The sequence below is a fragment of the Phacochoerus africanus genome, chromosome 9 (genome assembly GCF_016906955.1).
Source record: "Phacochoerus africanus isolate WHEZ1 chromosome 9, ROS_Pafr_v1, whole genome shotgun sequence".
In the NCBI taxonomy this organism is placed as follows: domain Eukaryota; kingdom Metazoa; phylum Chordata; class Mammalia; order Artiodactyla; family Suidae; genus Phacochoerus; species Phacochoerus africanus.
The window spans coordinates 61,156,359-61,174,134 of NC_062552.1; the positions used below are offsets into that span (position 1 = coordinate 61,156,359).

Sequence of the window (17,776 nt, forward strand, 5' to 3'; positions counted from 1 at the left end):
GACCCAGAATTGCCAAAGCAATTCTGAGGAAAAAGAACAAAGCTGGAGGCATAACCCTTCCAAACTTCAGACAATACTACAAAGCTACAGTATGGTATTGGTGAAAAAGGGAGACATATGGATCAATGGAACAGAGCCCAGAGCCCAGAAATAAACCCACACATATACAGTTAGTTAATCTTCAAAAAAGGAGGCAAGACTATACAACAGAGAAAATACAGTCTCTGGGATTTCCCTTCATGGCTCAGCGGTTAACGAACCCGACTAACATCCATGATGATGAGGGTTCAATCCCTGGCCTCACTCAGTGAGTTGAGGATCCGGCGTTGCCATGAGCTGTGGTGTAGGTTGCAGACATGGCTTGCATCTCCCCATTGAAGAATCCTTTAAAATACTGATTAATCTCAATTTTTTAATCCACTTTGACTCTCAACAAACCCCTAAACCCTTTTAGGGCATGAAGTAGTCATTATATTTTTGTATTTCTTCACTGTTATTGAACATTCAATAAATGCTAAATTTGTTGAACTTGATGAATTTCAGTGAAACTGAAGAACCGTGAGGATACAAAATTAGTGTAAAGCTACAAAGAAATATATCTACATATTAGACTATATGCATAAAACTTACCAGTAGTGTCTGTCCTTGGGAAATGAAGAAATGACCTGATATAACTATGGTGAGAACAAGATGCCCAGATTCTTCATTGGAGTCAAAAACCTTGAAAGAGAGAAGAGAAATGTGTATAAGATAATCCATTTCTGTAATACTAATAAACTTATAACAAAATTATCTTCTCACATTGATCTTCCCACTCTGAATGTTCCTTTCTCTCATTTAATTTGTAATCATTCTTTTACAGTTTCAAGTTTCTCTTTATATAGGGGTTAATAGTCAGGCTTTTAAAAAATATAACTAAAATCAATATTGTGAAACAACAGTACAAGATGAGGAATCAAGAGATATGGGACCTGAGCCAACCTTTTCTTTGGTTATATTGTAATAAATCATTAATTATCTTTGAGTCTCAATTTCCTTCCCATAAAATGGGGATAATGCCTTACACAGTTGTCAGACTACCAAGTCACAGTTTCTTCAGCCATATAATCCATTTTTCATAACCCCTCAAAACTTGGTGCTTTCCTTTGGATGAGCTTTAATTTGTAGTGTCAGTCTTAAAAACAGGGTGTCCAAAACAGACCATGATACTCTTGGTATGGTCTAATTACCTCCCATTATTCGCAGTAATTAAGCCTATAATCATACTAACATTTTGAGGAGGTAGTCCCGTTGAAGAGTGATACTATGTCAATAAAACTTCCTGAAACTTCATCTTCTATGTTGGTAAATTATACTTTTATTTTCTTCATTTGAACCTAGTAAGACCTTGCATTTATTCCCTTTATGCCTTTTTTTTTAGTGTTTTTTTTTTTGCTTTTTAGGGCCACACCCATGGCATATGGAAGTTCCCAGACAAGGGCTCAAATCAGAACTGCAGCTGCCACCCTATACCATAGCCACAGTAACAGCGGCATCCGAACTGCATCTGTGACCTACACCTAGTATCCTTATGGGTACTAGTTGGGTTCTTAACCTGGTGAGCCACAATGGGAACTCCTACCCCTATTATGTTTTCTCTTATTAGATTTGGTCTACACTGTGGTGGGGAGTTGAGGCAATTAACTGTCATGACTCATAGATACTCCCCCAAAGAATGGGATTTGGGTCTTAAATGACTACATTGTATAGGTGTTTTTAACATCATTAATAAACACTGTAAAGGTAAACATCCTTGTATAAACAATAATCTGAAATTATAGACTCACCTTAATGCTCAAAGCTCAAAATAATTAATACATACCTAACTCAAGTATATTTTTATAAAATTAGTATATTCTATTGAGAAATAATGTCCCATCTTACTCATATGGGGGTTTGAAGCTTTAATGCTATAATTAAACTCAAGATTTCCTACTGTTTCATCTAATTCACTTTAAATTCTGAATTTAAAAATCGAATGACATTCTAGATGTCAACAGGGGCATGTTAAGCCATGCAGTATTCCCTTCAGCAGCTCTTATTCAGCCTCTTTCTCAGTATTAGGAATTTAGTTATTTGTATGACATTTTCCTTATCATAGTTTAAATAGATTATCTTGTACGGTTCATGACCAATTAAAACCACAAAGATAGCCAGGAGTCAGGCATAGCTAAGTCAGGCATAGCTGTCAAAACTGGAGTCAGTTAAACAAATTCTTTGGAAGGCAATATTCTAACTTGGAAGTTTCAACTTTTTTAAAAAATAAATGTAACATATATCCCCAAAAGTCCCCAACACTTAAATATACAGTTCAATGAATGATGATAAAGCAAACACATAATCACCACTCATAAAGAAATGGAAGCCTTCCAGAAGGTACCCTAGTGCTATCTGCCAATCACTACCTGCTTCCTTCTCACACTAAGATAATCTCCCATCTGACTTCTAACCCCATAGTTTAGTTTTATTTATATGAATAGAATAATGCAGAAAAATTTTATATCTAGCTTCATCAATGTTTTTATATGTACCTGAGTTCATTTGTTTTCATTACTGTAGTATACCACTCTATGACTACAGTACAATTTTTTTTTCATTCTTTTGTTGCTGAATATTGTTTTCCAGTTTAAATCTACTACAGAATGTTGAACAGGGGCATCTGTTACTTGTCATCAGGAGTAGAAGTCCAAACACTTTTGCCCAATGAATCTTGGTATTGGAGTCACCATGGAATACAACATAGTCAAGCACTGGAGGGAACAGTGTTGGATTCACATAGAGAAAAAACAGAGCAAGATCAGCCTCAGTAGGAATTCCCATTGTAGCTCAGCAGATTCAGGACCTGACTAGTATCCATGAGGATGCAGGTTCGATCCCTGACTCACTCAGTGGGTTAAGGATCTGGTGTTGCTACAAGCTGCGGCTTAGGTTGCAGATGTGGCTCAGATCTGCTGCTGAGCATCGCTGTGGCTGTGACAGAGGCCAGGAGCTGCAGTTCCAATTTGATCCCTAGCCTGGGAACTTCTATATGCCACATGTGTGGCCCTAAAAAAAAGGAAAAAAGATTAGCATCAGTAGTGGGAGTTGTTTCCCCCATGGCCAGCAGGTCTCTCTTGACATCCATGGAGAGCAGTTGACCTGTGCTCACCCCTCATGGCTACAGCACAAGGACCCCTCTTCCTCCCTCCAGGAGACAGATACAGCAATGGGGCTGGCCAGGATACTTAAGCAGAACAAAGGAGCACAGGCTATGAGGACTCTGTCTCTTGCTAAAGAAGTGTTCCAGGCCCAAGGCCCATCTTTATGTGGCCAAGAAAGGATGCTACAAGACAGCATGTTCATGACTGTCTTTCCTGGTACAAAGCACCTACCATGGACTAGGCTGCTGCAGTCTTTTGACTCCTATAATTTTCCCATCACAGAATATAATTCTAAACTTCCATTTCATTAAGCCAAATTGTGATATCATTCTTGAATCCTTACTTTTTCACATACCCATATCCATCAGCAAATCCTTCAAAATATCCAGAATCTACTTCTCACAGATCTGGTCTGAATTATCATCATCTCTAGCTGGATTATTGTAATAAGCTCCTGAAAGGCTTTCCAGTTTCTGTTCTTCCTCCCCTTTTCCAACACATTTTATTCTCAGTATGGTTGCCAGAGTAGTCCTTTTAAAAACTAAATAAGGGGAGTTCCCTTTGTGGCTCAGAGGTTAACAAACCAGACTAGGATCCATGAGGCTGTGGGTTCGTTCCCTGGCCTCCCTCTGTGGGTTTAGGATCAGAATTGCTATGAGCTGTGGTGTAGGTGGCAGACATGACTTGGATCCCACATTGCTGTAGCTGTGGCATAGGCTGGAAGCTGTAGCTGACTCGACCCTGGGAATTTCCACATGATGCAGGTACAGCCCTAAAAAAAAATTAAATGAGGTCATGTCATGTCCAGCTCAAAGCCCTAGAGCAGCTTTCCACTTCATTCAGAGACTCATGCAAAGTGCTCGACAATCTAGCCCTTCGTCACCTCTCTGCTCTCATTACCCCTTTGGCCACTGTGCTCCAGCCACACTGGCCTCTTTGCTGCTCCTTGAACACACTAACGCACGTTCATAATCATAAAACTCAGGGTTTCTACAATTGCTCTTCTAGCTGAAGTTGTCTTCTCCTAAATGTCATCTTTTTCAGGTCTTTGCTTAAATGTCCTATTTTCAGGTAACACCTTTCCTGACCATCCTACTGAAAAATGCCACCAACTCCCTGCTCCATTATTCAAACCAGATAGTTCCTCTTCTCCAACTTTGTTTTTTGGTCCATAGCTCTTACCAATTCTGATACTTTGTATTTACTTATTTACCTGTCTACCTTTTCTCTTTAAAAGATGACTGATATAAAGGATTAAAAAATACTCAATAAATCCAAAAGAAGCCAGAATAAGAGTATAAAAGGAAGAAAGATAATGACAAACACAAATCAAACAGCAAGACTAGAGACTTACACCTAATACTATCAATGATCACATTAAATGTAAATGACTTAAGCATCGCAATGAAAGGCAATCTGACAAAAGGATAAAAGACAAGGCACAATTATGTCTTTAAGTACAAGAAATGCACTTTAAATATTAAAATATGAACAGGTTGGGAGTTCCCGTCGTGGCGCAGTGGTTAACGAATCCGACTAGGAACCATGAGGTTGCAGGTTCGGTCCCTGACCTTGCTCAGTGGGTTCAGGATCCGGCGTTGCCATGAGCTGTGGTGTAGGTTGCAGACACGGCTCGGATCCCGCGTTGCTGTGGCCCTGGCATAGGCTGGTGGCTACAGCTCCGATTAGACCCCTAGCCTGGGAACCTCCATATGCCACGAGAGCGGCCCAAAGAAATAGCAAAAAAAGCCAAAAAAAATAAAAAAGAAAAAAGAAAGAAAAAAAATAAAACAAGTCTTAATAAATTTTAAAGTATGTTCTCCAAGCACAAACTAAATTAGAAATCAGTATAACAAAGACCTCTGAAAAAGTCCCCAACTATTCTGAAAATAATAACACACTTCTAAATAACCCATGGGTAAATAAGAAATTAGGAAGTATTTTGAACAGAATGTAATTCATCATGTTAATAAACAAAAAAAAAGAAAAATTATAGAATCATCTCAATAGATGAAAGAACATACAAAAAGCATTTGACAAAATTCAACATCCATTCCTGAGTAAAAAAAAAATCAGTGAGCCAGGAATAGAAGGAACTTCCTCAAGCTGATGCAGGGCATCTATGAAAAACCTACAGTTAACATCATACTTAACAGTGAAAGACCGATGGAAAAAGACAAAAATGTCACCACTTCTATTCAACACTGTCTATCCATTGTATTAGGCAAGAAAAAGAAATAAAAAGCACCCAGATTGGAAAGGAAAAAGTAAACTAGCCTTGATTCACAAACATGATCATTTATATAGAAAATTCAGAGTTCCCATCATGGCTCAGTGGTTAACAAATCTGACTAGGAACCATGAGGTTGCGGGTTTGATCCCTGGCCTTGCTCAGTGGGTTAAGGATCTAGAGTTGCCACAAGTTTTGGTGTAGGTCACAGACACAGCTTGGATCCCACGTTGCTGTGGCTGTGGCATAGGCCAGTGGCTACAGCTCCGATAAGACCCCTAGCCTGGGAACCTCCACATGCCGTGGTTTCGGCCCTAGAAAAGACAAAAAAAAAAAAAAAAGAAAAGAAAATCCAATTGATCTTCCCAGAAATAATAAATGAATTGTAGATAGACTGAAGGATATAAGATCAGTAAATGAAGACTAAATTTATACCAACTAATAAAGAATAATTGGAGTTTGGAATTTTAAAAACATCAAAATTTATAATAGTATAATAGTATTTAGGGATAAATGTGACAAAAGAATTGAAAGACCTGCACACTAAAAACTGACATAAATTTAATATATAGTAAACATATGAAGAGATATACTTTGTTCACAGAGGAAGATTTAATATTGTTAAGATGCTGAGGTAGGCAGAATAATGACCCCTGCTCTCCTCCACAAATGTTCCTGTGAATATCTTATCTTACATGGCAAAGGGGACTTAGCAGATATGATTAAGGATCATGAGACTGTGAGAGCATCCTGGATTATCCAGCCGGGCCCAATGGAATCCTAATGGTCCCTATAAGGGAAAGAAGGAGGCAGAACAGTCAGAGAAGGAAATGTGACTGCTGGCTTTGAAGAGGTAAGGATAGTACAAGGCAGGGAATTCAGGCAAGAAACAGACTCTCCACTAAAGTCTCCAGAAGGAAGGCAGCCCTGCTGACACCTACCCCTAAGACCTCAGACCTCCAGAAGTATAAGGAAAGCATAAGGAATCTCTAAGTTTGGGTTGTTTTAAGCCACTCAGTTTGTGGCAATTTGTTACAGCAGTAATAATCAAAATTCTAAATTCTTTCATAGAAATTAACAAGCTGATTCTAAAATTCATATAGAAATGCACGGGTCTAAAGAGATCATATACCACGCATTTAAGTCACTTAAGTCACTTAAGATTAACAAAGTACCCACTATATACTGATCTCTCTTATAAATGTTTTGGGGGGGAAAAAAAACAAAACACAAAAAAGAATGTCCCCGACCTTAAGCTTCATTCATTTGTTCATTCAACAAATATTTACTGCGCACCTATCAGATGCCAAGCGTTTTTCTAGATGGGACACATCATTGAACAAAACATTAGCTACCCTCATGGAGTTAATGTGGGAATGGGAAGCAGGGCAAGAGCATAGCCAACAGTAAATAATAAACAAGAGCAGTGGCATACTAAGGGATGGTGGGAGCAGTCAACCCTGGAACAGGCAATAAGGGAATGTTTTGTGGAGCATTTATAAACAATAGTCCAACTGACTAAAAAGCAGCTGCTTTTTATTACCACCATGTGCGAGCAATTCTAATCAATGCCACTGATCAAATGTTCCTCCCTGAAAAGAAATTTTTGTTGATCTAAGTTCTAAACAACTGCTACAGTTACAGTGGAGTTTAAACAATACATACATAAGCTGCAAATTATCAGATTTTTATTATTTATTCTTTAATAAACTTTGTTGTCTTCATAGACATTCATTTGGAAAACTCCCAGTTATAAAGTCGGCCTACATACATGTGGACTTAACCACATACATTTGTTTTAAGAGTAGCTCACGAGGCTTTGATAAACTTCAAGCCTGCTTAATGCAAAGTTCTTATCTCAAATCCCTTCTTAGAACGCAGTTCACTTCAACCCTGTGGTGCTACATTCTTCTGCATTTAAACCATAGATTTAAAATAAATAAGGAAAGCATAGGGATTACAGAGATTTCAAGAAATAGAACTTGAGTTACTCCAATGCTGTCATTTTATGGGACCTGCTTTTTGGTACTTATATCTGTGTTTAAAATTTTAAAACAATCAAAGTGCAAGCAACAAAATGGAATATTTTGTTTGGCAAGTACAAATTTTAGTGCACACTCAAAATATTTTACTCAATTTGAATGACACCTTTAACATTAAAATTTATTTATTTATTTATTTATTTTTGGCTTTGTCTTTTCAGAGCCGCACCCGCGGCATATGGAGGGTCCCAGGCTAGGAGTCCAATTGGAGCTGTAGCTGCCAGCCTACATCACAGCCACAGCAACTCCAGATCCCAGCCGTGTCTGCAACCTACACAACAGCTCATGGCAACGCCAGATCCTTAACCCACTGAGCGAGGCCAGGGATCGAACCCACAACCTCACGGTTCCTAGTCGGAATCATTTCCGCTGCGCCATGATGGGATCTCCATTAACATTAAAATTTATTCTTTTAAAATTATTAAATGCTTCCAAACTAAAGAACAAAAAAGAGAATAAAGCATATCAGCAATTTTATCATTAGCTGCCTAAATTATACCTTAGAAGATATTCAGTTTTATTTTTAAAAATAATTTATTAGTTAATGGAAAATCAATTAGATAAAAGGTCAGCCTCTAACCAAAAAAGCAAAGTCTGAACAGTTAACTAGATATAAAAACAACTGGTTAAATACTTACTTGTGCTCTTTCCCTGCCTTATACTATGGCATACATTTCCTTTTCCTTTTCCTTTTTTTTTTTTGTCTTTTGTCTTTTTTGTTGTTGTTGTTGTTGTTGCTATTTCTTGGACGCTCCCGCGGCATATGGAGGTTCCCAGGCTAGGGGTTGAATCGGAGCTGTAGCCACCGGCCTACGCCAGAGCCACAGCAACGCGGGATCCGAGCCGCGTCTGCAACCTACACCACAGCTCACGGCAACGCAGGATCATTAACCCACTGAGCAAGGGCAGGGACCAAACCCGCAACCTCATGGTTCCTAGTCGGATTCGTTAACCACTGCACCACGACGGGAACTCCCCATTTCCTTTTTCTTATTTATCTGACTGCCATAATTATAATAATGAATCTCAGGAAGCGTTTTCACTGTCTGTGTAATAATTTTAAGAAATTTTTATGAAAATAGTTTTATCATTTAGGGGAAGAAGGTGTTAAAAATTATCCACCTGGGTATCAAATGTTCTAGCCACTGTGAACATAATAAATAAATAATCTAGTATATAAGAAAGTTCTATGGGCTAGGGAAAAGACAAAGCAGGGTAAGGGGAATGGCAGTGTAAAGACAGGGCATGACAGTTACAATATAAAGAGGATGGTCAGGGTGGGCATCACGAGATGAGGCTTCAATAAAGACCTGAAGATATGAGAAGGTTAACAGGATACAGAGGAATTCCACAGTACTATTTTTCATATATTTGTTGTAATATTTCCTCTAAAATATCTTTAGATGTATGCTCATACAATCTGAAAATGTTTGAAAGACTTCCAAGAGGTTCAGGAGAAAATGGTAATTTGATTGCATCCCTGCAGTCTTCCCTTCCCAAATCCAATACAAATACCAATTACCTTTCCTTGAGCAGTTATTAAAATCAGCATCCAAGTGGGCCAGAAGGGTGGGTTGAAGTCCTGGGATTCAGATAAAAAGAGCTGGTATGTTTTCTTCTTGGAGGAAAACAGAGGCCCTTGCTTAAGCAAGGAGCCCTAGGGCAAAGGTAGGAATGCTCTAGTTCTTAGGAGAAAGCCTAACCTGTGGAAATTGGTGGACTCTCCAAGAAGAAAAGCAGTACCAACCTATGTATTCTGAAATTTCTACTGTTTTTCCAACCTCCAAGGAGTCACAATGGAGCTGAGCAACTTACTCTGCTGAGTCCTCTCTGTTCCTCTACAGAATGCCTAGAAGGCTGACGCATGTACCTCCCAACACTTGCCACTTGATATACTGGGCTTGCACCCCGAAGGTAAGAAGAGGAGTAAGTTAAAGGAAAATAATGACATACCGAATAGGCTAAAGTGATAAAGCACAAACAGAAAACCCAGAAAAGGTGGCTTCAAGCAAAAAAAAACTGACAGAGGAGATCAACAAGAGCTTAAATAAAATAATAATAATAATAATAATATTAAGAACACTTAAGGAGGCCTAGCACTAAAAACATTCTTTATAAATATAAATATTCGATAGCTTAATTGAAGACATGGATGGACACTGCTGATACCAAATTAATGGTCTGAAAGATCAATATTCAGAAACAGCAAAACCACAAAGAAGAAATCATGTATAAGATAATCATCAAGAAAATGTAGAGCAAAGATTCAAATACAGGAGAACAAATTTAATAGCAGAAGCTAAAGTGAAAGGGGAAAAACAGACAGAGTAAAGGCAATGATTAAGCAAATAGAACAACTATTCCACACCTGCACAAAGATATGAAAAGTTTCAGGCACTGAAGGGGGGAATCAACAACTAGACACATCCTGATAAAATTTATGAATTAAAAAGATAAAGATATTAAAAGTGTCTGGTCTTTAAAAAAAAAAAAGTCACTTTCCAACACCAGAAGACGCTAGAGAACAAACTCATTTTTTTTAAGCAAATGAAGGCAAACAATCAAGCATCTGTCCTACCTTTCCTACACAAACTGACTGACAGGTAAACTCTAAGAGATAGAAGGAAATTTTTCTTTACTTTTATAAATATAAAATATTTTATATTCCAGATAATAAATGAAGAAAATGATTAAATTAAAACATCAACATTTTTTGCAACCCCTAATTAATGGCTCTAGACATCATGTTCAAGAGCTGCAACTTCACAAGGAGACAGTTGAACAGGCATTAGACACTTCCAATGAGAAGAAGACCAAACCAACTACTAAGTACTCTGGCCAAAAAAAAAACCCCAAAAGAAAACCAACAATAAACTTAACCTGAACTTGATCATAACTCTAGATTCAGCTATCAAGTCACAAGAAATACAGAGGGCAAAGGATCCCATTAACTACACCACAGAGATGCAGTCAGCAAAATCATGCTGTCAGGAACTGTTAGAACTCGGTTTCTTCAACTAATTAACTGCAAGGAAGAAAGAGAGGTGGGTCAGGGAAACATAGGGAGGAAACCTTCAATACCAAAAAAAATAATAATCAATCATCACACATGGCTCTGTTTAAATGAATCATGAGACTATGAGAAATTTGAGAACTATTTGATAATATTAGGGAACTGTTATTTTTTAGAGTAAAAATGGTATTATGCCTTTTTTTTTAAAGTCCTTATCTTTTAGAGATATGAACTGAAATAGTTGATGAGATGGTACGATGTCTGAGACCTGTTTCAAAGTAACATGATGCACATGAACAGGGTAGAGACAAAACCAGACTGGCCATGAGTTGGTAACTGGTAACTGTTGAAGCTGTTGCTGTGTACATGTGGGCTTACTATACTATTCTGTTTACCTTTGTTATAAATAAATTTAAGCATAATCAAAAAGTTTTACATAAAGCTTCTCTTGTTGACTAGCTAGAAGCAAGGTGAAGGAAAGCATTAAATTTACGACAAAGGATACTATAAGAAATACTTTAATTCTTCAGAAAAAAATTTACATCTTAATGACTAATATAACCCAGGCATCTGAGAAAAAAATTACTTATTTCTGGCTCTTGGAAATTTTTATTTTTATTTTTTTATTTTTTTGCTTTTTAGGGCCATATCTGTGGCATATGGAAGTTCCCAGGCTAGGGGTCTAATTGGAGCTACAGCTGCCAGTCTACACCATAGCCACAGCAACTCAGGATCCGAGCCACGTCTGTGACCTACCCCATAGCTCACAGCAACGCCAGATCCTTAACCCACTGAGCGAGGCCAGGGATCGAACCCACAACCTCATGGTTCCTAGTTGGATTCGTTTCTGCCGTGCCACAACAGGAATTCCCAGGAAAATAATTTTAATAGGTGATAATTTAGCATTTTACTGGAATGCTTACATTAGCACAATAAAATGCTCACATTAGCTCAATAAAAGTTATCTTTAATGATCAAGTGATCATAGAAGAAGATTAATTTTAAGGTGTCAGAGAGAACATACATCATATTCACATCTTCTTTCTAGTTGCTAACCTAAATCTGGCTTAGGATTTAGGTCACCAAAACAGCATTGTGGTACTAGCATAAAAACAAAACACACAGACCAATGGAACAGAACAGAGAACCTAGAAAGAAACCCATGTATATATAATCAACTAATATTTGACAGTCTCTTCAGTAAATAGTACTGGGAAAACTGGATATTCACATTCGAAAGAATGAAACTAGACCTCTATCTTACATCACTCACACAATTAACTCAAAATCAAGACTTAAATATAAGACCTGAAACCATAAAACTTCTAGGAGAAAACATAGGGGAAAACCCCTTGACACTGGTCTCAGCAATGATTTTTCTGAATATAACATCTAAAGCACAAGCAACAAAAGCAGAAATAAACAAGTGGGACTACATCAAACCAGGAACCTTCTGCACATCAAAAGAAATAATCAGGAGTTCCCGTCATGGCGCAGTGGTTAACGAATCCGACTAGGAACCATGAGGTTGCGGGTTCGGTCCCTGCCCTTGCTCAGTGGGTTAAGAATCTGGCGTTGCCGTGAGCTGTGGTGTAGGTTGCAGACGCGGCTCGGATCCCGTGTTGCTGTGGCTCTGGCGTAGGCCGGGGGCTACAGCTCCGATTCGACCCCTAGCCTGGGAACCTCCATATGCCACAGGAGCGGCCCAAAGAAATAGCAAAAAGACAAAAAAAAAAAAGAAAAAAGAAATAATCAAAAAAATAAGACAATCTATGGAATGGGTGAGAATATTTAAAAACCATTTATCATACATGGGGTTAATATCCCAAAAATATAAGAAACTCATACAAATCAACAGCAAAAAAGCAAATAATCCAATTTTTAAATGTGAAAAGGACATGAAAAAACACTTTCCTAAAGAAGATGCTCAAATGGCCAACAGGTACATGAAATGATACTCAACATCACTAATCATCAGAGACATACAAATCAAAACCACAATGAGATATCACCTTACATTTGTCAGAATGGTTATTATCAAAAAGACAAGAGAAAACAAGTGCTGGTCAGGATGTAGAGAAAACAGAACCTTTGTGCACTGCTGGTGGGAATGTAAACTGATACAGCCACCACGAAAAACAGCACAGAATTTCCTTAAAAAAGTAATTAAAAGCAGAACTACCATATGATCCAAAAATTCCACTTCTCAGTATAAATACAAAGGAAATCACTATTTCAAAGAGATATCTGTACCCAGATGTTCATTGAAGCATTATTTACAACAGCCAAGACGTGGAAACAATCTAAGTGTCCATCAACAGATGAATGGATAAAGAAAATATGGTGTACATACACACACACACACACACACACACACACACTGGAATATTACTAGGCTATTTAAAAAAAAAAAAAAAGAGCAAGGAAATCCTGCCACAAGGAAATCATTTGTGACAACACGAATGAACCTGGAGGGTATTATGCTCAGTGAAATAAGTAAAAGACAAATACAGGATGATCCCTCTCATATGTGAAATTTTTAAAAATGAATTGATAGAAATAGAACAGACTGGTAGAAAACAGAGGCAGAGGTGGTCAGTTATATGCTAAATAAGTTCTGGAGATATAACGTACAACATGATGACTACAGCTAACAATATAGTATTGTATATTTGAAAATTACTGACAACAGATTTTAAAAGTTTTCAACACAAGGAAAAAAACTGATTAACTATGTGAGGTGATGGATATTAACTAACCATACTGTGGCAATCATTTTATAATACACACAAATCATTATGTTGTACAGCTTAAACTTATATGATGTTGTATGTTAATTATAGCTCAATAAAACTGGAGAAGGAAAGATTTACATCAACCTGACTTCTGACTTACAGTATTTTGCCATCAACATACTGAGACAGAAAGCCTGCTTATCACAGGCTGGATTTTCAGACACAACTTTGATCACGTAACCAATGTATGAGAACCTTATCCTATTTTATATTCATGTACTTATGTAAGACTGTACTATAAGACTATTTTAAAATTAGAAAAAAAGTAAAAAGAAATATATGAAAATACAGAAAAGTATTTCAAAGGTAAACTATATCTACATGAAAGGCTTAGTGTTACTTGTCAGATGTGACAAATTAAATTTTGTACTTGAGTTTTTTCCTTCTTTTAAAACCCTCAGAAAGTGTCACAGCTCTATATAGAGACACAAACTGATTTATACATAATAAAATATGAAAAATGTGCAAAGTTGTTAAGTAGGCTATTAGCTGCCTCCTCACTTACTCTTAGTAGCTAAAGAGCCTCATAAACTATGTCATCAAACTTGTAGGGCACATAACGCTAATGAAAGTGGTCCTGCAGCATCCCCATTACCAAACTGTGAAATTCAGTATTTTGGTTTGATGTTTCACAGAAATACAAAGTGTTAACAGTAAAAAAATAATGAACACAATTAAAAGAGCAGAGTACCCAGACCAGAAAAAAGGAATAAAATACACCTAGGGAATTTGTTTTTTTCTTCAGAACCTAAAAAATCATTTCAGGCATCAAAGCATGAGATGTGATTCCTCCTCTTTTACCACATATACCCGATTAAGATTAATGATTATGAAACTGTCTAGTCCTTTTAGACCTAGCAACTGGATCACCTTTATTAGTAGCCAGAGGTAAAATATGTTTACACAAAACACATCACATGCATCCGAGGAATAAGTTCTTTATGTCCTAATTACCAATCAAGGCCCCTCTGGTTACTCTTCTATCTATAAAACACAGTCCTAGGACATTTCTCCAATACATCTAAAAATCCTTGAGGAGTTCCCATTGTGGCACAGCAGAAAAGAATCTGACTGGTAACCATGAGATTGCTGGTTCAATCCCTGACCTCGCTCAGCAGGTTAAGGATCTGACGTTGCCGTGAGCTGTGGTGCAGGTCACAGACACGGCTCAGGTCCCGCATTGCTGTGGCTGTAGTGTAGGTTGGCAGCTGTAGCTCTGATTCAACCCCTAGCCTGGGAACTTCCATATGCCATGGGTGTGGCCCTAAAAAGCAAAAAATAAATAAAAAATAAAAATCCTTGAAAATTTCCCAAACTAATAAATACTGTAAAAATCACCAAGTATACCACAAAGTGGTGCCTCCCATTGGCACACCTATCCTAGGTCTCTGCAACTCTCCCAATTGCTTTTGCTATTTTCATAGGCAATATCCTTGATTTATTCACAAACAATGTTCATTTAAGCCCTAACAGTCTAAATATCCAAACTGTATTTCTAAATCTGAGTTCAAGAAACACTCTATTTCTTCGATGCCATGTTGTCATTTTTTAGGTTAAAAAGCACCCAATACTCCAAATTAGCAGGTACTTGAGCTTAACTAGCTAGATCTTCCAGTGGTGATGCTTTTTTAGTCATCTCTAAACAGAGCCCTGAATAGTGGCATATAGTAGGCAGAAAACAAATCGTAAACATGAATGCATTTTAATTTCCTTAGGCTTCATTTAAAATTATAACTTCTTAGACTCCTTCGACCGCTAAACTAAAAGAAAAAAAATCTTCACTATATCTGTCTAGATAAATTCTACCTTAAATCATGTTATGCAAACAACCTGTAGCCTCTATGAAAAGTATGTGTGTTACATGATAAAATTAAGCTTTTGTTTACTGAAAGAGAACACAGTTGGAAATACGTATTTATACTCTGGTGCTTTGGAACAAGTGATGATTTTGTGGTAAGAAAAAAACATTGGGACATCAGAAGGTTCTTCCTCAAAAGCTTAAGCAATTTGCAATGTACACTGAATGTGATATATAATTCAATTAACCATAGCCACAATTATTAAAATAATTTCTGTATCAGCCAGATGTAGGCTAGAGTGTGCTATAGAAAGTAACGATGCCGCAAAGCAAAGGTTTTCTCACTCACACTATCTATGTATCCTTCTTCCACCTGTCTTCACACTCTACCTCCTACAGCCTTATCATTCTTACTGCAGGGCCTACCCTGACAGGGTAGCCTATACGTGCAACACTGTAGCAAAGGGAAAGAAGATAATGAACTACAAACTGCCATGACATAGATCACTTCTGCTCACAGTTCACTGGCCAAAATCAAAACATGACACACAATTTCAAGAGGTCAGGGATATGCAACCTTAGTATAACTGGTGAACAACACTAATGACTACTACTTTAAAAAAGACATTATTATGATTGTGAACCTGACTTAGGATCAAATCCTAGTTTTGCCACCTAAAAGTATACTTAATTTCCTCATCTATAAAAGAAAAATAGTAGTAACTACCTTACAGGATTGTCAGAAAGATTAAATGATACAATGCAAGAAGAGATGCCTCGCCGAATACCTGGCTGTGATTCATTCCTTCGATAAATACTTGGTCCGGGGAGAATCTGCCAAGCACCATCCTAGGTAATGACATACAGTAATTATGTACTAAATGTTTTTCTTTGTTGCTATTTTTACTAGACACGCCCTTTGAGTTCCAATCAGGGCCCAAAGGAATAAGCTTTCATTTCCTAGTTATTCTCCAATAACCATTTTCCTTCTTACATGGTAATACTCCTGATTTCTAGCTGGACACATGAGTTTGTGGCATTCAGACTAGATAAGCCACTTGTCCATACAGTTAGGATGACCATAGGTCTAAGTTCTGGCTGCAGGTGGAAGTGTCATATGGCAACTTACTGGAAACTTCCTTAAAGGACAGCAGGTGTATATCCTTTGCCCACTCCTTCATCCCTTCCCCCACGGGCCCTTCAGAATATTAGTTCCATCTTGGACGGTGAGACCATCACCATGCATGGCAGAGGAACAAAATACAAAGATCCTCATTTCCTGATGCTTCAGTGTGTCATACTCACCCTGTACTGTTATGTGATGAATAATACAAACTTTCGTCTTATTTAATCCACGGTTATTTTGCATTTTTTGTTATTCAAAGCCAATCTAATTAATAAAACAATATAACCTGTTAACTCTTTAAAAAGCAAGCTGCCTTTTTAAGAATAACAACTCTTGATGATAGCCCTGCCTCTTCATACATGAAGGTAACACTGTAGGAAGCAGCAGTGTACAGCAGAATGGGGACTGGCTTGAGGAAGACTGGGGTGTTAGAATCAGTTCCTCTATGTCTTATGTAAACCTTTGGCTAGTTACTTAATCTAGCCAGGCCCCAGCATCTTGTGTACAAAATGGTAATAAGATCTAAAGAGAGATCTTACATGTGAGAATTAATGGGGAGAGGTTTATGCAAATAGCTAATAAATTGTACCTCGCTATATAGTATCAGTGTTACTTTGTCGATTGTTCCCTCTTCCCCACCTTTCCTTTGGAATTGGGGCATGAAGACAAATTGCAGTACGTAAGAATCATCTAGAGAGTCACCCTCAGAGAGTCTGATTCATTAAGTCTGGCACAAGAACCATGAATCTGTGTCTTCAGCAAGCAGCCCGAGGGAGTGCCCAAAGTACCTGCCCACTACATCTTGAGAAACACCACTCTAGCATCAGGCCCTACCTACTCTTATAATCCTGTGCGCGAATGCCCCAATATTTTAAGATTGTGATGAAACACAAGGGCAGTTCCCTAGCCTCTCCAGTGCCTAACTGAATGTCACGTATGCAGTAAATAACTTAACAGTATTTTGTTGAATTGATGAAAGGAAGTGGAAAATGACAAAATGGGACTTAATCAAATGACCCACTATGGACTTCCACTTCTGACCAACATAATGTAACAGGGACCAAATTTTCCCTCCTGCCTGAAACAACTAAAAACTGGACAAATTAGAGGAAACAACAGGTTTCAGACACTGGATATCAAGTAATAAAGGACATGATTCCTAAGAAATAAAGGAAACAAAGGAGGTGAGCCTTACCGTAGGCTCTGATTACTTCTTGGAGAAAGTTTGCAGGCCAAAGTGCAAGGAGAAGGAACCCAAGCAGAACCGTGTGAGGTGTCCTTGAGTAGAGGGGAGAGAGCCGCATGCCCACGGAGGTCCGTGGCTAGCATTTGCAGGCCAGAATACCAGGAGAGCGCTGCTTCGAGAGAGAACCCCCGACACCTGCAGAGACCCCGCCTCAAATCGTCAGCTCACATGTGTGAGCAAATAACTAGAAGCTGAGCAAAGAACCACCTAACAGGACTTGAAGAAATCCTGAGCACTTAACCCAGGGTAGGGAATAGGGCCGGTTCTTATCAGCCAGAGCAAGAACCCTCATAATTTGCAGGGCATTGAATAGAGTATGTATGTTGAGGAGTTTTGCCTCAGGAGTG

The 17,776-nt window shown here is 38.0% G+C and overlaps 1 protein-coding gene across 4 annotated transcripts in view; it reads right to left on the reverse strand.

The window, feature by feature from the left end:
- Positions 1–17,776, reverse strand: part of REC114 (REC114 meiotic recombination protein) — a 170,739-nt gene that overhangs the window by 79,751 nt on the left and 73,212 nt on the right. For all 4 annotated transcript variants that reach the window (XM_047797323.1, XM_047797324.1, XM_047797322.1 and 1 more), the window contains one exon: positions 631–720. In XM_047797323.1, the coding sequence (XP_047653279.1) occupies positions 631–720 (90 nt within the window). The remainder of the gene's footprint in view (positions 1–630; positions 721–17,776) is intronic.